The 27,710-nt window shown below is 40.3% G+C and overlaps 1 protein-coding gene across 3 annotated transcripts; it reads right to left on the minus strand.

The window, feature by feature from the left end:
- Nucleotides 1-5,671: 5,671 nt before the first annotated feature.
- On the minus strand, nt 5,672-23,374 carry cd5 (CD5 molecule). 3 transcript variants are annotated; one of them, XM_080463253.1, is made up of 6 exons: nt 23,048-23,348; nt 14,232-14,645; nt 13,456-13,587; nt 9,616-9,666; nt 7,710-7,775; nt 5,672-7,615 (listed from the first exon to the last, which is right to left on the minus strand). In XM_080463253.1, exons 1-6 carry the CDS (start codon nt 23,097-23,099, stop codon nt 7,548-7,550), a joined length of 783 nt encoding a protein of 260 aa, XP_080319379.1. In that variant the 5' UTR covers nt 23,100-23,348; the 3' UTR covers nt 5,672-7,547. The 3 variants fall into 3 exon arrangements, with proteins under 3 accessions (XP_080319379.1, XP_080319380.1, XP_080319378.1); XM_080463252.1 differs by having other exon boundaries at nt 6,665-7,615; nt 7,701-7,775; nt 23,048-23,284; XM_080463254.1 differs by lacking the exon at nt 7,710-7,775 and having other exon boundaries at nt 23,048-23,374.
- Nucleotides 23,375-27,710: the final 4,336 nt, after the last annotated feature.

Consider the following 27,710-nt stretch of genomic DNA (forward strand, 5'->3'; position numbering starts at 1 on the left):
TGATTTCAATGACTTATCAAACCTAAAGTCTGCAGGATTGGTCACACAGGGTAGCTCTCACGTACCTGGTTCGTTCACATGCAGGGGATTTATATATGAGTAATCCTGTTCCTTTCCAAAGTCCGAAAAACCTGCATTAAACCAGAATGAAGCTCTGGAGCCTCAACAGAGACGTTAACACTTTGGCCTGCAGCGTCTTGCAGGCAAGCTCTTGGACACTTGGCCTGCCTGTGTGATGGACTCCTGCCTTGTCCACAGTGTCCTCTGCCTTGTTCAAAATGTCTTCTGGGATTCCCTGGGATGCTTCAGTGCATGTTCAGAGCTTTTTGCATGCCACCAAAGAGTTTTCTTCTTTTCTAAAGGAAAAAAAATAATCATCATTCTTGTTCCTCGGTAGATGTTACCTGCTCTACAGTCTGGGTGTGGACTGCAGGTGAGTCAGTCCAGTGCTGGTGTACAATGTGGTTTTACTTTGAACTCTTGACATGAACACAACCTCTTCCGAGTCCGTAGACGTCCCCGGGGATACAGTGCAATAGAATAGAATAGAATAGAATAGAATAGAATAGAATAGCTTCAACACAACTCAATCTATTGGTTACATCATCGCTGAAGTATTTTTCTGCTTTCGCTCAGTCCATGGAAGGATTTTGGGGGAAATGATCCATCAATATTCAATACGCTTCCCATCTAACTTCAGGTTATAATCCCAGTTTATCCGTCCATCATAGGACAAACGCAGACAAACACACACACACTTATGAACATGGTTTAATCTCTAATTAGTATAAAAGGCATGACACACACATTTTTGAACCACGTTATTGAATGTAAACAAACCGTCCAACACACAGGCTGACAGACTCACAGGTTGACATCAGAAAACAGAAATGCCATGAGGTGACAGTGCAAACCGCGAGAGTGTGAAGGACTCAGACACTGTGCTCAAGTCATATTTATTAATGTGAAAGTCACAGTTTCAGTTTCACAAATATTAAAAATGCGCAATATTTGTTCAGTCTGCTTGAGGCTTCGCAAACGAAGTGTTTGTTCAGTTTAAGCTCAGTTTGCTGTTCTCCAGCAGCTCACTGACGTTTGATCAGAAACTAAATTCAGAAGAGACAATTGGACTTTTAAAACCTGTTAGAATGAAACACAAGGTGTTTTATAAGACATTTAGTCACAGATCGTAATTTGCAGGTGTTGCAAACCTGTGTGTGTGTGTGTGTGTGTGTGTGTGTGTGTGTGTGTGTGTGTGTGTGTGTGTGTGTGTGTGTGTGTGTGTGTGTGTGTGTGTGTGTGTGTGTGTGTGTGTGTGTGTAGTGAGAGAGGTAATAGTGCAGCAGATGGGGCTTAGGGGACAATGGATCTGACACTGAGAGAGGGGGATTAACAGAGGAGGGGAAAAAATGAAAATCATCATCAACATCAGAATTTCTCTGAAAAACAAACCTCTGTCTTCGTCTCCTGCATTTCACGTTTTTAATGCAATCAACAGCAACCCTGCAGCTGGGTTCAGTCCATACAGGACGTCCAGTCACTTCCAGAGGAACCGTGGATTTCTGTCCTTCTCACATGAACAGAACAAAAGAAACAGACCATATAAATGTATGTTTAACTGCATTGAAGTTCTGCAGGAGGCGGATGGACGATAGTCAAAGCAATAAATTCAGAAGCAGATTGTACATGTCTGATGTGCCATCATTTACCCAGAGACACTGTGGTCCGGTCTGAGAGGATTACACAGCTCACCACAGCTCAAACTCAAAGCTTCCCTTCACTTATTGAAGCTAGTTTACAGGCTAAAGGAAGTTTCTGGAAGACGTTGAATCTGAATACACGGCGCAGGGATGCTAAATGCTAAATGCTAACCTCCAGAGTTCTGCATGGAAAGAGCAAAGAGGCTCCAACTTCAGCAGATTTTAAAATCGAATAATAAAGTTGTTGACGATGTGATCAAAGGTTTCAAATGGATCCTAATTTGCACAATGTAGTTCAGGGGCAATATTTAGAATTAGTTGTTTGTAGCATAACTGCAGTGCACCAGATTCACGTAACCAGGCAGCCTTAACACAGGTTACAACGGAACAGTCTGCTTCTGACAGTGTCATGAGGAAAACATTAAAATGAGTCGTCTGACCTGCAGTTGGGTCTGAGTGCACCATACCATACCATACCATACCATACCATACCATACCATATCAGACCAGACCAGACCAGACCAGACCAGACCAGACCAGACCAGACCAGACCAGACCAGACCAGACCGTACCGTACCATGCCGTACCGTACCATATCATCCCGTCCAGGCGCATGCTGCACGGCGGAACCGCCTCTTATTTATTGCCATTTCTTTTGTCTCACCACTAGCCTATGGAAAAGTATTAGGGCCATTGAAGAAAAATAAAATTTGGAGGTTGAAAAAACAAGAAGAAAAAAAAAAACCTCATGCGCTTCAGATAAAAGTCAAAGTCGAAAGTCAAAGTCGAGCGCATGTGACTGCTTCTACCAAATGCATTGCAGGCGGTTTAATGAAGTGGTGGAACGGTGCTTCAGAACAGCTTTAGCCCATAAACAGTCACTTGTCATCAGTATCAGGACTTTAAGAGACGGTGCAGCCTGTAGCTCTCCGTCGAGTACGAAGGACAAAGGCACGGATCCCGGGGTACTGATAAAATGTGTTATTACTAAACAAGGGAATCCTGTGTAAAATCCCATGTCCATGAGCAGTAAGCAACACTGTATAGCCAGAATTTAGTGATTTAATGTGATTTCACATCCACAGGAAAATGATGAGGGACAGACGTCTCCACTTTGTATTAAAAAAAAAAAAAAAGAAATTCCCTTCCTCCCTCAACCACAGAGTACAGAACAGAAACTGAGACTTAAGAATCGCCCTCGTCATCAAGCACCGATGCTAGTATTGATATATTGATTTTTTTAGATCAGAATATACTGGTACACACCATCTGGAACCACTAGGTGTCGCTGTATAAATTCTGTTAAAGTACTACAGAAATAAATCTAAATTTCTGCTGTATTTAACAAACCCAAATGTCACCAAACCTGCTGAAATGCGGATCTGAAAGCAGAAAGACAGTGATGGTCTGTGAAGTGACGGCCATGCTGGGATCCTCCTGTTGAATTTGTGCCTTTAGTTTCACCAGATGGCCCCGAGCTTATCACTGCATTTAATTTGTGCAGTGGTGCTCCTACTTTCACTGGAATAAAGACATTACATAATTATCAGTCCACCTCCAGAAGAACGGCGCAAACTCTCCGGGGTCTCACAGGAAGACGCAGATCTACACCTTCACCACGAGAACAGTGTGAGAGGGGAAAAGCTGGTGCAGTGGAGCCCAGGGTTAAAGTGCTCATCCATCGGTCTGCTGTTAATCTCTGCAACTCATTTTCACTTCTTTCAATACATCACAACCCTCATATTTCCGTTTTATTTCCCGCCCCCCTCTCAGTGTGTATTTGTCCCCTCGTGTCAATCCCCTGATGGATAATCTGCAGCTGTAATCTGCAGTCATCTGTCATTGTTTCTCTGCACAGGGACATTTGCAATGAGGCCAGATTATCATCTCATACTGTGACCTGACCGAGGAGAACAAGGCAAAATACACCCACTCACCCACTCACTCACTCACTCACACACACACGCACACACACACGCACACGCACACGCACACGCACACGCACACGCACACGCACACGCACACGCACACGCACACGCACACGCTCACGCACACGCACACACACACACTCCTATATGTTCTTCTTTACAATCTGATTGTTTTCACGGACCAGGATTCATCCGTTTTCTCTGATTTCTGACTTTTCTTGGGGTAAAAGGTTTTTATGATTGCTTGAGAACATTGATGACATAATTTAAAAAAAAAAAAAGCTTTAATCTTTGACTGGTTTGTTTCACTCAAAGTGTTGAGTAGACCGACCGAAATGCGAAAGGCGTGGAAACAAGAATGTGATGATGATGATGATAATAATAATAATAATAATAATGATGATGATGATGATGATGATGATGATGATGATGATGATGATGATGATGATGATGATGATGATGATGATGATAATAATAATAATAATAATAATAATGCTCAAGTTTGCCTCACAAAAGTTAAAAATACAATAACAATTTTGATGATTCATTTCCTAAGGTAATAAGTTTATACTTTTCAACACTGTTTTATCCTTGAGTACAGGTACCAGCAGGACAGCGCACAGTGCAGGCATTGGCATAATGCATAAGGCAGCGACACCACAATTTTTCGACTGGAACATTTCACATGTTCTGCTGCAATCTTATCCAGGCCACAAGATTTTATTTAAAGCCAGTTTCTTTATTGCAGCAGTTACCTCCACCACCCTAATAACCACATCATCATGAGTCTAAAATCTCTATTTTGAACACAATTCAATAAGTCATTTTATTGATTTTTCCAAACAAAGCTCAGAGAAATTTGTAGACCCAGTAACTCCATCAATGTTAGAGGGAAGAGGCATTTTACCAACATTCATCTTCTGAGTTTCTTTCCAACAATCTTGAAGCTTTTGGGCCAAAGACTTTGCTCTCACCCCTTCTAATAAAGCACACAGCATATTTAAACTGGGCCACAGCCTTTTGTTTAAGATCACACACTGGTGCATATATATGTATGTATATATATATAGAATATATACCACAAGAAGCTTTCACAGAGAAATTAAACACAGATCAGGTCATCCGTCTTTATCGAACCTTGTACTTCCGATGTATAAACCTTTCAATACTCACGGTACTTTATAGATTACATCATTTAAAGCTGTATAGATTTGTGACGTATGCCTCTCAGCCCAACAGTTCTCAACAGTTCTGAACAACCAGGTATTAAAAAGGCTCTTAGTGCACCAGATGGACTCCAGGATGAAATAATTCAAGGAGATCCGGAAATTATTTATATTTAAGGCACTTTTTTAGACCAGATGTCTTATTTTTCCTCAATATTTACATTTGGAACAAACCCTCTTCAGTCGTTTGAGTTGTCAGCAGTTCTGCTTCGCTCCACCCGAGTCTCGTTTGGATCCCATGTGACAGAATCCACTGTACCTCATAAACCTTCACACAAGTAATAAATCCTCCTTTAAATGGTCGCAGCGAAGACAAATCTGGAAACTGTGTTCAGTGTTTGATCTGGAACAAGTGAGAGACTAATATCATGTTTACTTCAGTCACAACAAAATCCACCAGCAAGCAGATTTTAGGTCAGATCTGACCAGGGAAGCAGTTCGATGATGAACGGAGATGACTTGGCGTCAACACGCAACAGAGAAAGATATGAAAACAGGCGGCAGAGACGAGGAAGCCCAGAGAGAAGAGATGAAGAGGAGGAGACTGCGAGAGCGCGGCAATGTACCAGAAATAGCAAACAGGATGTTGGTGTAAACAGCAAAGGAAACCGCATCTCTGCACCAAGTAACCACCTCCGTCTGTCAGCCTCTGCTCCCCTCCGCTGCTTCCTTCAATTCGTCTTCAAAATCAAACTGTTTCCATTCAGCCACTTCACACAGCAAATCAGGCCAAACAAGCTGGTTGACCTGATTTTACTATAAAGTATTAAAACAACAACAAAGCCATTTTCCGAGTTTCTGAATAAAGAAACTTTGCGACAGTGAGAAAAACACTTTCAGTTTTATTGATTGTTGTTTACATACTGTACTCTTTAAGTGTCAGCATCGATTAGAACCTTCCAGCAGGCTCATTTAAGCTTTAATATAAGTATTATTGTAGATTCCTGCTCAGTGTGGAGGGCTGCTGAAATTATTGCATTGCCTGTGTTATTTTTAACGAATTAAAACAAAATTTATGGTTAATTTGACTGGTTTCGTGCTCCATTCCTGCTAATGATCGTGCTGCTGCACACTCGAGTTACCTGGAAAAGATCCACCTTCACATCGACAATTCTACTTGGAGAAGTTACAGACGTCAGCGTGATAAAAGCATTTCATGTGATTCGTAGTGTGCTTTCACGATTTCAGCTCTGAGTCTCCAAAACGCCAGAAAAAGTTGCTAAATCAACAAAAAAAAAACATGAAATTAAATAGAAGTCAACTAAAATAAGTGCTTTTTCTAATTCACTGATATGAGGCAACACTGAGATATCAAACTGAAAAGCAGAACTCACCAACGCCACTAGAATTAGTTTTATACATCCTGCCTCAGAAATTTGAACTTGTTTTTTTTTTCATTAATCTGCACCTGCATGAACACTCCTCAGGACCACCTCATTTACTCACATTTATGTCTCTGATTTTATATTTATACAACTATTTACCAGGGTTGTAAAAATGTATGTGGATTAATCCATCATCATGATTAATCTGATTTTAAAAATTGAAGACAATGAAACCATCTGCAGTGTAAAATAACTCAAAATCCTTCAATGTCTCTGGCAATGCATTTCGGGCCGTTTGTCCCATTAGACTTACCATAGCTCATGGCGCCACGCATGGGCTGATCCGGCAGAGATCAGAACCAAATCCATATGGAACACATCAAACGTTTGAGTACAATAAAACCAAGACGTTGTCCAACCTCCTACCCTTGTCAACAGGGAAGGCAAGTGAATTACAGCAAAAATACACAAAAACTGAGGGTTTTATCTGTGATGATAAACTATTTTTATTTGGTCATTCTGATTCTGAGGAGGAGGAATTGGTCAGCTATAGAGCGCAGCCGGACGGAGTTTCGTGATGCACCTGAACGCATCACTCAGGGTGTCAGTTGGACCAGACCACATAAAGCAGCACAGGACGAGGTCAGGAAGACAGAAATATCTCTTTTAGGGCAAATTTTGGAGAATCAGAAGCTCAAAACAGCGCGGTTACAGGCGGAAGTAGAACCTGGCTGCATGAAGCTCATTAACCCGTAAAACTCCATAAATTAGCCCCGTCATTGTATAAGGTTCGAAGCGTGTGAAAAAAGTAGCGGCTTATCGTCTGGAAATTACGGTAACCAAATTTAATCCATGCCAACCCTGTGATTAATCTGATTACAAAGTACAAAATCATTTGACAGCACCATTATTTACATATTTTACATATTCAGGCACAAAAATGTGTGTTTTATTTTTTTTGCATAAGAACCGGTGATGTTTAAAGATTACTTTTGCATCAACTGATCTGAACTCATCTTACTTTATAGTATCCGATCTGACTTCTCACTCATTCCCACGTATTTTTGATTAAATATTCCAAATTATTCACCTTTCTTTTTCAATTATCTGTGCCCATGTGTCACTTATCAGACTGACTGTGTCAAATGTGAAGTCAGCTCACAAGTGATTGTTGAATCTATACATTCACTGGCCACTTTATCATGTACACCATGTTGGTACCCTGTTGGACCCCTTCGATAGCTCAAAGATTCCACAACGTGCTGGAAACTGTCCTCAGAGACTTTGGTCCGTATTAACATGGCGACTTCTCAAGGCTGCTGCAGGTACGAAGAGGTGGTGATGATGATGATGACAGCAGGGGGCGTATCAGAAGTTGTAGCTGTTCCTGTTGGACGGAGGATCCCTGCTGTTGCTGACGGTCAGTCGGTCCAGAGCTGGAAGTAGAAAACAGAGCGGAGACAAACGGTTGAAACCTGCGTGAAGATCGTGTGACGAGCGGGAAGCTGACCAACATCTCACATGTGTTACCGGGGTAAGACAGCCTCTTCTCGCCGTCGTTGCACCGAACTGCAGCTTTTCCTCGCTGGTACGACACTGGCGAGGACAGAAACAGAAGGAGGCCGACCAGGAAGAGCACCACGTTTAACACAACACATTGGATGTAATCTGAAAGATGTGTCGCAAACTTTGTTCTGACGAAAAACTACAGTTATGCTAGCGGTCGGTTCAGGACTGTGATGCCTCTGCACCACCACATGGTGGAGTGAGTGAGTCTGGCGTTTACACCGGGGGACTGCCGCAGCTTCACTAAATTATATCCGAAATATTTGATCTTAATTTGATTTGATTTGTACAGAAGAACTCTTATCACTTGGCTATAAAACCTAATTATCTCAAATTGCTGCGGAAGGAAAAAGGGCTAAAAACAACAAAAATGGCGAAAACAGGTCAACATAAAACTGCTAGAAACGATTTAAAACGGAGAACTAGAGTCAAAATGTCTGAAACAAAACCGCTAAAGCAGCCTAAACAATTTAAATAATAAAAATGGTTTAGAATCACTTAAAACAGTCACAGAAGTTGCACAGCAAACGGTCTTTTAAAGTAAATTTGATAGCAAAGCACCATGTTAATACACTTAAATTACTGCCATCGTTTGACAACACGCCAGCCCGCTAAGTCTTGGTAAGCTAACCATGAATGGATCCCCCCAAAAAAGAGAAAAACTTCTCACAAGAAAAACAGTTACGTTTAACGTGAGAAAGAATTATTAGAATTACTTCAATTGATGCTTGACGAATGGACAGAAAATAACAACTGAAAAACTATGAGGTGAATTCTAAACTCGCCAGCTTAAACTAGTTAAAACTTCATAATAGCAAAAACAATAATGAAATACAAAACAACTGAGGATGCTAAAAATTATTAAAATGGTTTAAGCTGGTTTAATGTGGTAAAACTGCTCAAAAAGCTAAAAAATGGTGATAAAATATCAACAGTAATAAATTCAACTTAATCTACAGACATGGTTGATATGGTCAAACTATATTCTTTTGAACTAATATAACTATTTTATACAATACACATTAAATATATACTATGCACAAGTTTTATACATACAGTTTATACATGCACATCAAACATATACATACATACACATGAATGTACATGACATGTACATAACAATAACATTATTAATATTCTATTTAAATTTAATCATAACATTTTAAATATAAACTTTAGTGTGGCAATATTTAAATTAATAATATTCTTTATCACAATATATACCTTTTATCATGTTTAGTGAGTATAAATATATTTTGTACCATTAGATAAATATTATATATTATTGCTGTCCTGAGTAAAATTGTTGCTCTTCTTTCTTATACTTACTAATGATATATGATTTAAAAAGCTTTTTTAACTGGTTCATGTTGGTGCTTTGTTTGATTTCATCCTTTAGGCAGTTCTATAATTTAACCCCTGCTATTGTTATACTCCTCCTTTATCAGTGTTGTTGTAGCATATTACATCTTGAAATGTAGTTTTCCTCTTAAGTTACATTCCCCTTCTCTCTCAAAATATTTTCTGCAACCCCTAATAAGCTGTATTCCCTTCTTATTGAACGTTAAGCATGAATAAAAGAATAGAAATCAAACTGAGCAGACCTAAGTGCTTTTGATAATCACTGACATTAATCTGTCCATCCATTTATCTTTCAATTTCTTTATCCAGCTGACACACGTTCACTTCAAGAAGAAAATATTTTCTTAGGGGGACTGTTGGAGGGAACCAGAGTCTCTGCAGGTGGAGGACATGAAAAACCTGACGAAGGTAATCCCAATGATAAAAGAATTGGCTCCTCGCCATTTCATTCCACAAATATTGCAAACGGCCTACCAAGGAACTTAAAGTAAGAATGACTGAAGCTCACCGCTGTGACTCTGTGTCGGTCCGATCCAGCGGTTCTGCCTCCGGTCAGACACTGAAACACAACGCAGCAGGCATGAGGGTTTGAACTCAGGTCACTCAGGAACGACCTGCTGGAAACTCTGTTGTCTCTGTGTTGCTGTCAGTGAGTTGAAGAAGTGGTTGGTGGAGAAGGTTCTCAAACATATTCGAGTATGACAGTGAATAGATGAGAATTAGGCAACCAAAACAAGAGAAGAAGAAGAAAGCACATTATTATCTGTCGCTAACTTAGAGCTGTTGATCAGAGATGGTAATCATTTTGATAAAGTTAGTAAATAAAAGGAGGTTTGATCCTCCTCCAGAGCCTTCCACCATTGGTCCATTCTAGCCTGTTTAGAATCATTTGACTGCAGCTGAAGGTTTACAAGTGGAATTTGGTGACATGAGCATCATTTCGATTGTGCGGTCTGTGCCGGTACGGCATGGTACAGTACAGAACGCTTTTTTGTGCGTCTACAAGACAAAAGTTTTGGATGGTACCAAAAGTTCCGTACCCAACCGTTACCATATTTCGTCACCCCTCCGTTGAGGTAGCTAGCACATGGGTACAGTTCCATAAGGTGGAGCTGCAACGCCTGATTGGTCAGTGACGATCGTCACTCTGGAGAAGCAACAATATTTAAATATCTCCTCACCAGATAAATCCTCTGTTGTTGGTCTCATCCGCCGCTTTGCGCTCACTGGTTGTTTAGTTAACTGGTTTATTGAAATGTGGTGCCACACTGCCCCCTGGTGTTCCGACAAGGTGCAGACGCTCTTCTCAGTAACAGGAGAGGCGGAGCTTCAGCAGGAGCTTGACGCTGCCACCGTGTACCATACCGTGCTGTGCCGTGCCGTGCCATACCAATGCCGTACTACACCATATCGTACCATACCATACCGGACCGTACCATGTAGCGCCGTACCGTACTGTACCATACAGTGCCTTACTGTATCGTACCATGCCGTAGCGCACCATGCCGTGCTGCACTGTGCAGTGGAAACTAGTCCATAGTGTTTCATGCAAACTGCAGAAGACGAAACACATCCAGGATCTCTGCACCAAATGCTCCTGATCATCAACTTCAAAATGTTGTTCTTGGCTGTTTGTTGTGAATAAGGACTAATAATTATGACGTGAAGAAGAAAACTGCCGGTACTAAATTGCAGAGTGGTGTCAGTAATAGAGCAAATATCCTGTTATTATTCACATGATCATGAGGGATGTGTTCTCCCTTCATTCCACTGTGTTCATCAGCTGCTCCTCTTCATCATTTTGACTGATTCAGCAACATAAAGCCTTTTTTTTTTTTTTATGTCTGGAAGGTATTAATCTGCTAACCTCTAAACGAACCCAGCTCTATAGATTTGTAGGCTGTAATATCCCAAAATTTTCCCTCCCTGACTTACATCTGCTGTTAATACCACATGGATTACTCTTTTTGTCTGATAACGAGTGCAGGCCTGTTGCCCTCACTTCAGTCGTGGTGAAGGTCTTGATGCGATCCTGAAGGAGACTGAAGGTGAGCTGGATCCAGTGCAGATTTATAAATCATGTAGAGAGTAAAGAGACATCAGCAAGACCTTTACTCGTCTATCTCTCCTCTGCTTTTAACACAGTCAAGCCTCACATTTTTAACCAAAGCACTTTTAGAGCAGCTTGAAATCAGCTAAACTCTGATGACCTGGATTTAAGAGTTTTTAACTGAAAGGTCACAGAGTGAGAATCAGTGGGTTCTGTCTGACCCGATGTTCTGACTGGAGAGTCAGTCTTGTCCAGCCTCCCTGTTCACTAAATAGGTACAGAGGATGGTTTCATTAATTCTTAATAATGGCTCCTTCCCTCCACCAGCAGAATTTCACTCTGAACGAGGCCTTTAGTCCTGAACTGCAGGACAGCGCGTCATAAAAGCAGCTTTGTTCACGTCTCCATCACTGAGCTCAATAACAAACAGTGACATTGCACTTTATCTTCTTTTGTTGTAATTTGTCATCAGGACTTTTAATTTTATATTCTTTTATCTCCCAAAGGTTTTTTTTCTTGTGTTTTGTTTTTATCTATTACAATCTTTTTTATTTGATCTTATCTTTTTACTGATCCGTGACTAAAATATTAGGGAATGGTGGAACACTGAGCACTTGTTGGTTTGTGTCGCTTTTGTCACTCGATGAAGTACCTGCCTGTCTGGTTCAATGTGTGTTTTATTTGTTATGTCAGGCCAACAGCAATCACTTCCTGCAAGACAAATCCACTTATAAAGTAACTTTGGCCTTGACACAAGTCCTCAATATTTTAAAATGTGAGTCTAATGCACACTGACTTTGATTTCAACAGAGAAATGTTGAGTTTCCAAAGTCTCCCTTTGGCAGGAAAACCAGGATTAAATCAGAAATATATAAAAGTTTCAAAGAAAATTTGAAATTTTCACTCATTTACTTTCACTTACAACCAGCAAAAAAAAAAAGTAAAATAACAAAACCTGCTAGAAAAGGATAAAACCTCTACAACAGCTAAAATTGTTGAAATGGCTAAAAGAGGCTAAAACGATTCAAAATGTCAAAAAGGGAAAAACAGCAAAAACAGGAAAGTGTTAAAAAAAGACATACAACCACTTCAAAATGCCCCAAAAAAGAACAAAAAGAGAGAAAAAAGAACCTAAATATGTCACAATAGCCTAACTAGCTAAAACTGCTAAAACCCACTTGATAAAAAGGATAAACAGATAAAATTTAAGGTAAAAGCACTTAAAGAACAATAATTATTACAAACTGGTGAATCCACTAAAATGTACAAACCTCTTTTAAAAAAAAAAAAAGGAAAACAGCAGAAAATTTTAGCTTTAAATTATAGTTATGAAATGTCATAACTGCAACCACAAACACATATTTTTGTATGTAGAGGAAAATCTACCACTGTATATCTATATGAGCTCATGGATGAAATCATGGATGAATTTCATTTGGTGGAAAGGGATTAAAAACAGTTTCATTTAGCTTCTGTATGAGATTCTACCACTTAATGATTAACCGATGTGTATACTGACTCAAACATCCGGATTCGGTGGTGAAAACATGCAGTCGTTTCTTACGGGAGTCAAACTTTCTGCACAGATCTTCTCTTCATACCTCGAGAAAAACTGTGATCACATCAATTTCTAAGCTCTTTGGCTTTTTCTAACAAAGAGCAAGAGAACAAATTGATTTTAGTTCAAATGGATGGTTGTAAGCTCAATTTAAGCCTGTAAGAGCGCCACCTGGAGGTTAACGTGTATTAGACTAAAAAACCAGGAAGGGGGACTCACATGACCAGAAGCTCTCATCAACCCAGTTAATCCTGCCAGATTAACTAATCCAAACTGTTGGACCAAAAGATACAAAAACTTCATGTTGTTTTAAATCAGGTCTTAACTGACTTAAAAATAAGCTGTTAAACTGTACGCTGGTTAAAATTTAGTATGTTTAAAATGTAGATTTAATTTGTGTTAAATCATCATTCTTAACTTGAAGTGAAAACAAAGTAGTAAGTCTTGTTCTTTACACTTTAACCTATTCTATTCTATTCTATTCTATTCTATTCTATTCTATTCTATTCTATTCTATTCTATTCAGTTCAGTTCAGTCGAGTTCAGTTCTATTATATCTTGCTCGATCTAGACTGTCAGAATCCTTTTTGGAATTAAATGTCTTTCGTCTTTCTTGGATATAATCTTTAATCTGACTCTTAATCTGAAAATATTACAATTTCCAGGTCAGTAAATACAGATTGAGTGTGTGTGTGTGTGTGTGTGTGTGTGTGTGTGTGTGTGTGTGTGTGTACACTCACGTCTCTTCTGCAGGGCTTTGACTGTGGGTCTGGTGAAGCGGATCAGCAGGAGGATCAGCAGCAGACAGCAGAGCAAAGCTGTCACCACTTTGTAGGCCTGCAGCTGCGCCTGAACATCAGAGGACACCTCAGCTACACGCACACACACACACACACACACACACACACACACACACACACACACACACACACACACACACACACACACGTTTGTATAGTATTAATGGTGTGGAACTCCCTAACCCAGTGTCAGCATCACACAAGGTGTCCATACTGTAAAAACTGTATGATATGGGACCTTTAAAACTAAACTTTAGATTCCAATGTTATTTAAAGCCCAAAATGCAGGAAGTTTTTACAGTTTCACATTCCTCTTCCTCTTCTTCTTCTTCTTCTTTGTTTAACGGCCGTTTGCATCTGTGAATGTTGCATTACCGCCATCTGCTGGTTCTATTGCTCTATGTTAGTTCCCACTGAATTTCATATTTCATAATAAGAATTTGAATTTCAGTTCATATTATACTGACTTTATTAGGATATCAGTATTAGTTGTAATTTTTTATACCCCTCAGGGAGGGTTAAAGTGAGTATCCGCTACCAGAGGGAGGGGCTACTTCCCCTCACGATTCTCCTGTATGAGCACACACTCACTAAAAAGTGGAGCAAGTGAGGGAGAGGACAGACTTTCTTCACTTCTGGAGCCTCGTACAGGCTGTGGAGACAAATTACTGTTAGAACCCCCCCCCACCCCACCCCACCCCTGACAGGACACTCACCTTTACATTTGACCATTAGAGCTCTACAGCTAGGCGCCTTGCTCGCTCCCTTCTCGGTGACGATGTAGCCCTCCTCCTCTCCAGGAACGGGGACCCATTTTGGTTGATCTTTGCAGCCTTTCTTGTGCAGACAGACGTCTCTCAGCGCGGCGGCGGTGGCGGCGCTGCTCGCCTCCGTGTGACACACCGGGAAGGAGGAGCTGTCGATGGACAGTTGGGCCACGTAGACTCTGCCTTCGCACGGCCTCGTCCAGTTGACTGTGAGGAGGCCCGGGGAGGGTGGTGGGGAGGCAGTGGAGGGGACAGGAAGGTCTGCTAGGGGTGTGGGAGCAGGGGGGCAGCTACAGGTGGTGCTGGGGCTGGACGGAGTGGAGATGTTCTTCTGACTGGAGTCCAGGTCAGTTTGGTTCGACCCTGAGAGGAAGACATGACAGTTTTTACTGAGAAATGAACTTCTGCTGGTTCTGGCGACATCTTCAGCGGTTACTGGACGTCACTGTGTATGTTGAAGCAAACAAGTTCACCCATGATTTATTTGTAGCATCATCTTTGTCTTTCAAATTTGGCAGATTGTGGAAAATGAATCTCCTCAAACTTTCAGCTCATGTTTATATGGCTTCCAAATAACTGGAATGAAGTGAATCCTGACTCAGGAAAGAGAGAATAGCAGCAAAAGATTCACTCGGATCCTGTTTGAGCCTGCTAGATCGCACGCTAACATAGACGGGGTGCTTTCAGTTTGTGATGGTGTCTGTGATCTGCTGAGGAAAAACACACCATGAGTGGTATCAGGAGTATTCAAATGAGGGTTTTACGTGCATCAGATCCTGTTCTGGAAACTTAAAGCGACTGAATCTCCATTCAGCCGAACCTTCATGAGCTCAAGCAAGGCGTTGGTGCACAAAGTTGACAAACATCCGCAGCAAAGGTAAAATTTGAGGAGATCACTTTGCAGGTGATTTTCCTTATTAAAGAAGGACATCGGCAGTGTGTCATGTTGTTTATCTAACAGATGTGTTCTTCAGGGTGTCCTGCCAGTAAATCAGCACCCATGTGTCAGACTGCGGTATCACATTAGCAGCAGATTTTATAGGCTTCAGTAGATCAGGTCTGTGAGCTTTACATGGATTTGTCTTCAAATGAGGATGGAAATAAAAAACAAAAGAAGACAAGAATAATAATTGCAAAAAGAAACTGAAAATATCTGCATACGAAACACAACAATCCTGATTCACTGAGATTCTGAAGGACGTGGTGTGAATGTGTCTTCATGGAAACAGTTTTCTGCTTTGCTTGTCCCGCGTTCCACCGATTCAATTACGAATGAAAGCTTGAGTCATTTTGGTGAGTTTTACACTCTACAACACATTCTTAATTACATATAAACGAAAGAAAGAAAGAAAGAAAGAAAGAAAGAAAGAAAGAAAGAAAGAAAGAAAGAAAGAAAGAAAGAAAGCAAGCTTTCCGGTGTTTCAGATGAAGCAGTTTCCCTGTTAGCTGGTGACCTTTATTGTTGCTAACAACATAACATTAAAAACTGACAGAAATCTGTCTCCGTCCTGACGAACCCCATTTAATAGCCTTTACAATAAAATTTCAAGTGTCGTAGCTTTTGAGCCACCTGCTAGCACACTGCTCATGACGCTCTGTTAGCCACCTGCTAGCACACTGCTCATGACGCTCTGTTAGCCACCTGCTAGCACACTGCTAATTATGCTCCGTTAGCCACCTGCTAGCACACTGCTAATTACGCTCTGTTAGCCGCCTGCTAGCCGCCTGCTAGCACGCTGCTAATTTTGAATAGTTGGAATTAGTAATCTGTACAAAAATATAGAAGATTAACTCACAAGTATTGAAAAGCAAATTTTTTTGTATTGTGTGTCGGATGACAGTAAAACCTGAGGAGGGATATTATGGGTAGTTAACTCAATATATTTATTTAACTTTACTGAAACTACCCGTTTCATTCTGTGTGGAGCTGCGTCAAAGAAGAACCAACAAAGTGATTCAGATTCTAATAATGTTTCATCAGAAATGAAGGAAATGATCCAAGTCCTCTTTACATGTGATCAGTAACGTCTGACGGAAATTTGAATTAACCTGCATCTCAATCCCAGTTTAAAGCGATGAAGTGACGGATTAACAAAATTTATTTTAACGCAGTTTAACACACTTGTGTGTTTCAGTGCTTTTATTTCTGTGGGGAGTTTTTTGGGGGATTTGCAGGATAATATCGTGGGGGGGGGGGGGGGGGGGGGGGGGGGGGGGGGGGTTGGTCTTTGATTGGAGACGAAGCCGCGACCTTCTGTCTGAACGTGTCAAACGCAACCGAGCCTCGATTCAGCGCCGCCGTGTTTCGGTGGCTGCACAAGTTTCATGATTTCAAAGCTCGTGCAACTAGAAATGAAACTAATCTGCATGCGTGGAAATGTCACAACTTGTTTTCCTCACTCAGGTAGAACCTCGACGGACGCACGCCACGCACGCACGCACGCACGCACGCCACGCACGCACACACACACACACACACACACACACACCACAAAAGAACATGCAGCAAACAGCAAACTGCCTGCATCATGTTTGGAATAAAGAAAACCCGCACCGCTCTGAGAAAAACACATTTCACATCCTTGTTTTTAGAAAAACTTGTTTCAACGTAACACGTCTTTAATCTGGATTCAGGCTTTAAAATCTATATATGATGTAATCATGGGTTTGGATCCAAAAAGAGTCAAATTAACTACAGTGAAACTTCACATGAACAAACTTCAAATACATTTTAATGGGACTCCTCAGATGAATCTAAAAATTGATCAGTAAAAGTAGTTAAAATCAAGATGGCAGCAGGTGAATTCTGAAACTTCATGGCGATAAAACTTGTTTTAAAGCTGCAGTTTTGATGTTTGAGTTTATATGAAAGCTTCGGTCGGAGCTCAGAGGCGGACGAGTGAACGTAAATGACAATCCAAGTTATCATGTTTCACACACCTCATCGGGCATTTGTTTTCATGCACTTATAAACATTAAGCTCGTCACAATATCCATACGTGTGAATGAGGCTGATAATTACAACACGATCATGTTTTCATGTGAGCCAATATCTTTTCAATTATTTCTATTTTACGTGGATTCATCTGGAGACGCCCCAGTGAGTTCAGTGACTGGGTTCAACAGGATGTGCTCATTTCTTTATTTATGTCTGTTTTTATCCACTTATTTTCCACTGAGATGCGTCGAGTCAGTCGTGATGATGGTACACAGCCGTGTATCAACGCTGAGCCTAAAGAAGGGAAATGCTGAAAAAGACCGTCAACATCTCAGATCTTAAACATCCAGATGTTTTCTGATCTAAGATGCAACATTCAGATCCAGAGAAGAAACGTTTGTTTTCCACTTGAGACGTGAAGATGCAGTCGAATCTGAACCAAAAAACCCGATTCATGACTTGTTCTGATTATCGTAGTACCAACGATGATAAGTCATTTCTCAAACATCTTCTTTGATTTCAAATATTTCATAACAGTATAAAAGTGAAGGTGAAATATCTGATTGATTGGATGAACTCTGTACTGGCCTGTAGCTTATAATGTGACTGTTTCAAACATTTCTCTATATATCTTTTAAAAACAAAACTTACTGCTTTCTATTATTTTACTGCTGCTTTTCATGCAGTCGAGAATTAAAAAATTTTTTTTATATCATTTGAATAATAATTGTTTGGAAAAGAAAATCAAATAAAACCTAAATCAATTTGCATTCATGTACAAATACCAGACGATGTGAATAATCACTCAAATTCACACTGAATCTGTGATTATTCAGTTGAACGCGACGTTCGAGTGTCTTTGGTTCTGAAGGACGTTTTTAAAACCAAAATTTAAAAAAAAACCTGAGCATCTCACGATAGTGGGGAAAAGAAATCACAATTATCACAAATTCTTTAAATGAAAGAAAATACCGTAATCCTGAAATGTATGAATTAATTAACTAAAGTCTAATCGTTTATCTTCGTTCAACAATAATTTGTAAAACGCGTCTGAGCTTCACCTGCAGCCTCTATTCATATAAACAAAATATTTAAATTATATGCTCTCAACACATTTTATTCACACTTTGTATTATTATTTTGAGAGTTTGTTGTTTTTGTATTGATTGTGAATAATTTGCATATCGATATATTATAATAATGTGTTAACTCGTTGAAGTGACTGTCACACTAAATCTCCACGGGGAGAAATTAACAAACGCAAATCATCCAGCAGCTAAAAGATTTTTGATTTTCTCTCTTTCACCTGCTTGAAATTCTGCTGTTTCTTTAAATGTTGTTTGTGACATTTGCTGGTTTTAAATGTCTTATCCTTAAGTGGCATAACAATATGTTAGAAATCTTTTCCTCTGTTAAGTGTCAAATTAACTTGTTTCTGTCTGAAAATGTATTTCAACTCACACTTTTGTATAATAATATGAAATTCTTCAAAGGGTTTGACCCTTGTACTTAAAATACAGTTTTATATAAAGCAGAGAACATTACAGCGTCAATGTGACATCGTAGAAGAGAAGAAATATAGATTTTAAATGAAGGTTGGAGCTTTTTAGGGAAAAAGAAAATGGATAAAGAGATAATATCAAACTAGTTTATTAGTATTTCCAGATCCGGAGCAAAGTCCTGAAAATGATCGGATTGTATTAAGTTCATTTAGATTAAATAAAACATTGTCAACTAGTTATGTTGAACTCTGCTGGTTTGTTGTGGATATATCGTGCCTCTGCAGTGACTTTGATCACAGACGTGAACATTTCCTGCTACTAGAACAGAAATAGATCTAATAAATGTTATTTTATGTGTCTGATTTCTTTTTTAAATCGATCTGAATACTAATCCTTGATTTTGAAATTTAAACCTGCTTAATAATAAAAAAAAAATTATGAAGCTATTTAAAAAATGTGTTTTAAATATGTAAATTGGAGCGACAATAAATGGATTAAATAGATAATTTTTTTAATTGTACCTTTTGTACTTTTGTGTGTGTGTGTGTGTGTGTGTGTGTGTGTGTGTGTGTGTGTGTGTGTGTGTGTGTGTGTGTGTGTGTGTTAATAATAATCATAATTCTTATTACTACAGTAAAAGCTCTGCGGCGGCGGCGGCTCGGCTGGTAAAGACAGTACGACGTCTCTCAACCAGGTTGAGTTGCCAGTTTGATTCCCGGCTCCCGTCCACATGTCCTTGAGCACGACACTGAACCCCAAACTGCTCCCAGTGGACTGACTGAGCAGCTTGCATGGCCGCCTCCTGCACTGGTGTGTGAATGTGTGTGAATGTGATTAACAGCTTTGGGGTCTGGTCACACACTGGAAAAGTGTCTTTTAAGTGAAATCTGTTTACAGTAAAGTTCACAGGTTTTATTGGGTTTTTTTCAGATGTGGAGGTTTGGAGGATTTTGATGCTCTTCCCACCGCGGTACACTGACGTGTCACGTTTCACTCACTCAGTCACAGTTGTGACATTAAACATGAATGAAACTGAGCGATATGAAGCCGTCTTCGTTGGTTTTATTATAATTACTTCTTTTTTTTTTTACATTTTAAACTGAAACTTGAACCTGAGTCAGCGACGCCTCTGAAAACCAAGACAGGAAAATATTCTGACGTAGCTCTACTTTTACATTCAAATTCAGTTTTTACAAAATGATTCATTGGTATATGATAGTTTTTCTATAATGTTACTTGTTTATACTATTGTCCATCAGAACATTTAATCATTTCCTTCACATTTCACATTTAGTCTCAACTTTTTTTGATATTGTTTTTCTGTTTGTATTCCACTCATTTTCATGTATTTTGTGTTTTTATGTTTTTTAATCATTTTATTTGATCTACAGCTAGATAGATAGATAGATAGATAGATAGATAGATAGATAGATAGATAGATAGATAGATAGATAGATAGATATTTAAAAAAATAAAAATTAAGATTTTAAAAATTAGAAAAGTAATATTTTAAAAATAAAAAATAAATATTTTGAAATAAATAAATATTTTGAAATAAGTAAATAAATATTTAAAATAAATAAATATTTTTAGATGAATACAATTAATTAATTTTTTTAATTTTTTTAAATAAATAAATAAATAATCTATTTTTGTTGTACATTTGTTTACCATGAAATTCAGTGGGCACAGCTTAAATCTTTGTGTTGAATGAGCAGCTCTCCATAGTTTTACTGCGCTGTTGTTTTACTGGTGAGTTTTCATGCTGAAAACAACACCGGATCAACGTTTCATCAGACTCGTTAAAATATTAGCAAGTGGAGAATTTCAAACGTTGTGTGTCGTTAAAAGGTCTTGGTTTGAGTTAAAGCGATGTTTACGGAGCTCCTGAGTGGCCACAGAGAAAACAATCACAATAACGCGAGGGAACGAGACAGCAACTCGTTCCCTCGCGTTATTAACTTGAGGTAACGACTTAATATCTCGTTCCCATGCGTTCTATTTCTTTCACTGATGTCGCCTCCATCCCTTAATATATTTGTTGTTACTGACGTTTTGAGATCAGATGATGTGGACCACATTAGATATGGATGTTTTGTGAATTACAGACATGTAAAACTCATGTTGACACAAAAGACGGGTAGTAAATCTCAGCAGCTCCAAACATCATGTGTCCCTTCTTTATTACAAATCAATGAGCTTGTGGCTCATTCTTCAACATTTTGGCATTACATTGTGAATTTCTGCTCCTTTCACTTGATTTCTGGATGTGATTGAATCAAATGCTTCATCATCCGGAGGAATTGGTGCAATAATGATATCAAACATGAACAACAAACACTAGCAAAACAAAAAAAAACGATATCTGTGATAAATACAGTCAAGTAGATGTTAATGTTTGTGCTTGGAGATTTTTTATTTTCTCCTAATTTAGACAAGCTCTGGTCTGTTTATATTATTATCAACTATTATTTTTTCCTATCAATCACCATTTGTCCTGTGTTATACTTTGGGGGTTTTTTTGCCTCTAAATCTAATCGGATTATGTCAAGAAGGTACAAAATAAGTGAGATGTTTACATAAAAAAAAGAAAAAAAAATATTTAATCACACAATTTTCTTTTTTTTTTAGTCGTGATTAATCGCAGTTTTTTAATGTATTTATTTATTAAATCGTGCCGTTTTGAATTTATATATACATATGTTGTTGTTGTTTATTTATTTATCTATTTAACCGTCCCATTCATTTTGTACCTTCTTGCCAAAAGCCGGTTAGAGAAGTATAAATCATTTGGCGCTAAGCTGTAGATTCATATGATAAATACAGAATAAAAGTCTTCAGAGGAAGCAGCGTGGCTCTTCACAATAAATGAATCCAGGTGAACATCTATATGTGACCGATAGTTGACTTCAAGCTCTGGGGGCTCTCACACCGTTCCAATTAACAAGTTTATGGAATTTTCACCATCAGTTCACTATTTATGAGCTTTTTTCCTATAAAGTCAAATGAACTATATTTAAAAACAACCAAGGTTGACCAAAGTGTTTAACAGTTTAAATGGATAAACTGAGGGAATGAACAGAGTAAGACAAACAGTGTCGTCTCTCGACTGGAATTAAAAGTCAGAGTTTGTTTTGTAAGTGTCTTCACTCGGCAGTTTGAACGGGTCAGCGCTTCCACAGACTGAACACAAAAATATGTTCTTGTTTCACACAATCCCCATTAATTTAACGTAAGATCTTTGAGTCCAGAACAAAGAAGGACGAACCTGAATTCACCTGACGTGTCTCTGTGCTTAAAATGTAAATATTAAATTCATACCGAGGAAGAAACGGGAGTTTTTGTTTGACAGTCAAGAACTCGGTCTGCACAGTTTCCAGAGGACTTGTGTTGACATGTCGGACCTGATTTACTACGACCTGTACAAAGTGTTGATCAGTTCAGGAAAAACACGAGAACATCAGGTACAAACAGGATTCAGGTCGGGAAACTTCTTGCTTCTAGGCAGTGGAAGTTATCAAACGTTTTACAGCAAATAAATCTGAATTCCACTAAAAACAATGAACGAGAGGAGGCGACGTGGAGCAGATCAGTGACAGAGTCAAGATCATGAGGAATAAAACTGCAACAGATGAGATTCACCGACAATTTAAATGAAGTGAAAGTCAGAAAGGTTTTATGATAAAGGCCTCAAATAAAATCTGTGGGGGGCCAGCTGATGAGAAATGCCTCCCCTCATAACAACACGGAAAGGTTTTCACATGTTCACTAATCTATCATCTTAATCTCCAGTTTTCTGGGAGATTGAGGTTTTTACATTTAGTAAATCAGGCCTCGTTTGAGATTTTACTTCTGCGGATCATTCTGTTGTATCAGTGATGAGTTGAAGCGGTTTACGTCGTGTTTGAAATAGTTGTTCAGTCGTTCATTCAAAGTCCGACAGACTAACTTTCTGATGATTTTCTGAACCAGGAAGCAGCAATAGAAACTTAAAGTCTGTTTGAAAAAGAAAACCAGCGTGTCTGCTTCGGGCCGAAGCGTCGAGGGTTTCTGCGCTTTGACCTGCTGACCCTTCCTCTGAATAAACTTACAGGTTACTCGTTAAAAAACAAATCCTGAGCTCCTCAGTAAACATGAAGTTCCTGAGGTTCTGGATTTAAACCTCCAGAAGAAATCAAAAGTCTCCACAAGGATCCTTGAACTTTTACCTTTACTTTACTCACGACGACTCAATCAATAGAGCCAAGTCAAAGCGTATGTGGCGTATTGTTTTGTGGCTCGTCTTCAAGCGTTCGGTGTTTCCTGAAATAATAAAGCGAACTTACCACCGGCGACGAGGAGGAGAAGAGAGAAGGTGGCAGCGGTGGTGAGATCCATGACTGAGCTGAGAGGAGGAACAAAACTCAAACCTGGTCGAGACGCCGACAACAGAAAAAGTGATGAAAAAGGAAGTGATGCAGGGGAGTAAAACTACCGACAGTCTGTGTGTGTGTGTGGAATGGAATCAGTCCATGCCCAGCCTGCTGCTGCTGCAGAAAGTGCAGGTTTCCTCCCTTCAAAGAGACGGAGGGTGTGTGTTTGTGTGTGTGTATGTGTGTGTGTGTGTGTGTGTGTGTGTGTGTGTGTGTGTGTGTGTGTGTGTGTGTGTGTGTGTGTGTGTGTGTGTGTGTGTGTGTGTGGGGGGTGATAAGAAGGGGAGGAAGGAGGAAAGGGTGGGAGGAGGAGGTGAAGGGAAGAGTTAGAGCTATAGTTTAGTGAGTCACCTGCTGCTGCTGCTGCTGCTGCTGCTGTTGTTGCTGCGGCGGCGGCTGCTGCTGCTGCTGCTGCTGCTGCTGCTGCTGCTGCTGCTGCTGTTGCTGCGGCGGCTGCTGCTGCTGCTGCTGCTGCTGCTGCTGCTGCTGCTGCTGCTGCTGCTGCTGCGGCGCATCTCTTTGAAAGAAAAAACCTTGTTTTGGCTGCTGTGGCTCTTTAACCGAGTCTGATTCTCTCTGACGTGACGAGTCGACGGTTTTCTAACAGAAATGTGTCTCCACAGCCAGGATGAAGCTCGAGAAGTGAAGAAAGTCTCTCCTCTCCCTCAGTCGCTCCACTTTTTACTGATTGTGAGCTCATACAGGAGAATCGGAGATTTTCCCTCCAAGACAAGATTCAGGATTTAGGGCCTTAGAAAAGTGTTCTGTTGAAGCGTCCTCCCTTTAACCTTTGACCTTTGTGTTCTGTGACAGGTACATCTGTCTTTGAGTGTTAGTGCAAGTGTGAGGTTGTCACTTTGACCACACCCTTGAGGCTGTCGACAGCTCCACCTGCCTGGGCTCCAACATCTCCAGGACGCGTCTGGAAGCCCAGCTGAACGGCCATGGCTTGTCTCACAGAGAGAGTTTGGTCCAACACCATGCTGACGACCAACATAAAGGTGAAAGAAATTAGAGTTGTTGTTCTTTTGTTTGTTTTTAACCAATTTCCAACAAATAAAATTAATCTGGAGCCACAAAACTATGGAGGATTAAATCTGCCAAAATTAAATAAACAAATGGGCAATTTAAAAAAATCATTAAATGTCACATATATATATATGCAAAAATACAGACACGCATTTCATTATTTAATCATTTCATGGTCCGTTGTTGCTTCATGAATGTATTTCATCTGTCAAACTCTCCTGTCAAAGTCAGTGGGCGGATCCTTACACCTGATTGGTTCCCTGCTCATCAAGTCAAAGCAGCTTGATGCCAGAAAATAGAGCAATGCAGAGCTCGTGAATATATTCTGATCCACTGGGTGGCGCTCGATGTTAAAGTCTGCTCCTTCCTGACGGTGAAACTCCAGACTTGTTTTTAGCAGTTAAAACTGTAGTTCTTTCAATTTTTTTCCATTTTTGCGCTTTGAATCCATTTTCAATTTTTTAAGCTCTTTTAGCAGTTTTACCTTCTTTAAGTGTCAAGTCGGTCTTCTCGAGGATCCAGATAAATTGGTTTCGATGCCTTTTGAGCAATAAAATTAAAAAATGTATAAAAATATTTACACAAGATGGTTACTGATCCAGAAGATCCTCCGTCATATTTTAACTGTTCAGCATCAGTACCTCAAATACAGCAGTTTTTTTTAAGTTATAGCACTGTATTAATCCCCTCAGGAGAAATTCCTTCCTGAACAGCCACACAGAGCTCTCATGGGGGGGCCGAGGGTCTTAATCAGTGACCCCTGGTGCATATTTTTTGGAGCTACTGTGGGTCGTCTTCTAGTCAGAACTCGAAGCACAAATAGTCCCACCACCGAATAAATGACGGCAGATATTTCAGAACCTCCTCCAGAAGTCTTTGATAATTGAATGTATTATTCTCTGGTATGAAGGAATGTGCTGCATCTACTTTGAATTAAAGACTCGGAACAGTTCAGTTTAAATCAACTTCCGTTTAATTATTCACAACCCAAAAAAGGAAGAAGAAAAAAAAAGCCTTTTTATCTTTTAACAATCTACTGTCATCAGTATCATCATGGAATTCCTCAGCATCAGCAAAAACAGTTAAATTCCATTTGAAATTTATTTCCCTCAAAAATGTTAATGCTAGACTATGTGTCTCCCTTGTGCTTCTCCTAAAACACTGATACTGTTTTTACCTCCGCTGTCCGGACCGGACTATCCGGACCGGACCGGACCGGACCGGACCGGACCGGACCGGACCGTGGAGACTGGGAGCTCCTCCGTCTGTATCCGGACTGTTTGACCATCTGAAAAGCTGCTCATACACCGTTTCTGTGTGTGTATGACAAATAACACACAGCTGCTAATTGGGGGATGGGTGGGTGGGGGTGGGGGGTGGGGGGGGGGGGGGGGGGTTGAGGAGGACACCAGGAGCAGAGTGGGGATCTGCTGCTACCGTGTGGAGTTGTGTGGTATTGCAGCAGAACGGCCTCTTGTGGTTGGATGAAAGTTGATAGACCAGGCTGAGGACATCAAATATTTTGTGTGTTGTGATGAGTGATGCTGGAGCTCTGCAGTATTTAATCATGACACAGCATCTTTTTTCTATGAACATAACCACAAAATGTGACCCTTTAACCCTCTTTGGAAAGATGTGATTTTAGTTATTTCCTGGCATAAGTCTGTATTTCTTTAAATCAAACCTGCAAATTGTGGCGCCAAAACAAAACCACATAGTTCGTTTGGTGTAAAACAATGAAAACAAATAGATTCCAACAGAATTTCATGACACATTCACTGTAATACCACTTTGTACCACAAGGTGGTGTCGTGAGTCACTGTAGCTGTGAATATCAGCTAATAAGAAGCAATACATTGCAGATGCTGTGAGGACAAACTCACCCAACAAACAAAAGTGGCTTCAGTAAAATATTGCAGCATCACAAGTTTTAAATTAGAGCCAATTTCCCTTTAAGTCGAGGTTTAATTAAACTGCATAGGTGATGTTAAATTTAACTATAAAATCTGTGCAGCTCAACAGCTATTTTATAAGTTGTACTCTTGTGTCTGAATCCAACCACGTAGAATGTAGATTGTGTAGATGAAAACTAGACAAATACTTTCAGTGACGGAGCTTTTGTAAATTACAAGATTTCCTCCTGGGCAGTTTTGTTTTTTTCTAGAAACTTGACAACTCTTTTGAGAAACCTGACCAAGCAGTGTACACCTCGACATGAACGCTGTTCGGATGAACCTCTGAGGGCTCGTTTGCTCGTCACTAGTAAACCGAACCAGAGTGTTCAACGTAGCTTGAGTTTGCAGAAACCTTGGAGCTCGGCAGTGTTTCTTGGCTTGAGAAGGTTCAGGCAGCTTTTCATGCTACGTTTGTATTTAGGGTGCCTGACTAGAAGGTTTTCCACCTCTAGTGAGTTTAAGGTTAACGTGTAAATGATCTTCAGCTGGTAAAATACAATCTCATCCTTCTGAACCGGCTGGTTTTGGGTCAGTTTACGACTCTGCTGTAGATCCACCATTCAACTGCAAAACCACAGAGCCAAATGGCTGGAGTCAAGTCCTCATCGCAGCCCGATGAGCAACGCCACCAATCCCCCGAGCAGCCCCCAACAGGCCCCAACCCCCCCCCCCCCCCCGGAGCGAATCCTGCAGCTTAACGAATGGAACTGAACAGAAAGTGTCCCGCATGCAGCAGCCCAGGTGTCTACAGTCTGTCAGTCGCTCAGATTGTGGGGAAATCCGTTCAGACCATTTAAAAAGCTCGACTTTGTTGGCACTTTACTTCAAAGACACTTTCCCCCCCACCGCGTTGCCGGACTAATGGTGGCGTGGTAACTCTGCAACAGGAAGCGTCTCCGTAAAACTCAACCAGTGCGCAGAAGAAGCTGAGAGGAGGCGGGAACGTTCAGCTTCACCTCGTCTCCCAGGGTGTGCCTGGCTTTAATCCACAGCTTGAGACAAATCTAAAGTCCTGATCCCTCAACAGCATCTTTTCAAGACACACACACGCACGCACGCACGCACACACACACGCACACACACAACAGAAATTAATTTGTTTTCTTGTGGGATTCATTGTCAAGCATCAGTTCGTGTGTAACAAACAGAAGGGGGATGAAGAGGGGGATGATGGAGAGGAAGAAACACAGGAAGAAGGGGTAAGGCTGGGGGGGGGGGGGGGGGTACGTGCCATTATATCTGCAAAATACATAAATACGTCTTAGTATTCTTGGATCAAGTTCCCTCATTTTCCTGTGAAATGGAGTCGAACCTGACGACTGGTTCTGCTCTGGTGGGCGTGGCCTAACTGTATCCAATAGAAACACACCAACAGATTTGTGTGGTTGTGTGGCTGATATGTTGCGAGGCAAAATTGTTCATTTTAATTTCCAAACTAAATTCAATGGACCATCAACAAGCAGCTGATCTGATCTCAGACCTGTGCGCCAGCGCTCAGCCACTCCACTGTACTTCAGACGCTTCCGAGGAGCGCTAATAATCTTAGCAGCTCAGCATCATCACAACCTCCACCGACCGCATTCATCGTTAAA

Source organism: Lipophrys pholis (assembly GCF_963383615.2).
Source record: "Lipophrys pholis genome assembly, chromosome: 5".
In the NCBI taxonomy this organism is placed as follows: domain Eukaryota; kingdom Metazoa; phylum Chordata; class Actinopteri; order Blenniiformes; family Blenniidae; genus Lipophrys; species Lipophrys pholis.

Excerpts from the sequence above, each read along its gene's own strand:
- cd5 (XM_080463252.1), bottom strand. The coding sequence starts at position 23,099 with ATGGATCTCACCACCGCTGCCACCTTCTCTCTTCTCCTCCTCGTCGCC. Across the intron at positions 14,646-23,047 it reads TCTCCTCCTCGTCGCCGGTG|GGTCGAACCAAACTGACCTG; the intron begins GTAAGTTCGCTT and ends TCTTCCTCTCAG. Across the intron at positions 7,776-9,615 it reads ACCGACACAGAGTCACAGCG|TGTCGTACCAGCGAGGAAAA; the intron begins GTGAGCTTCAGT and ends TGTCCTCGCCAG.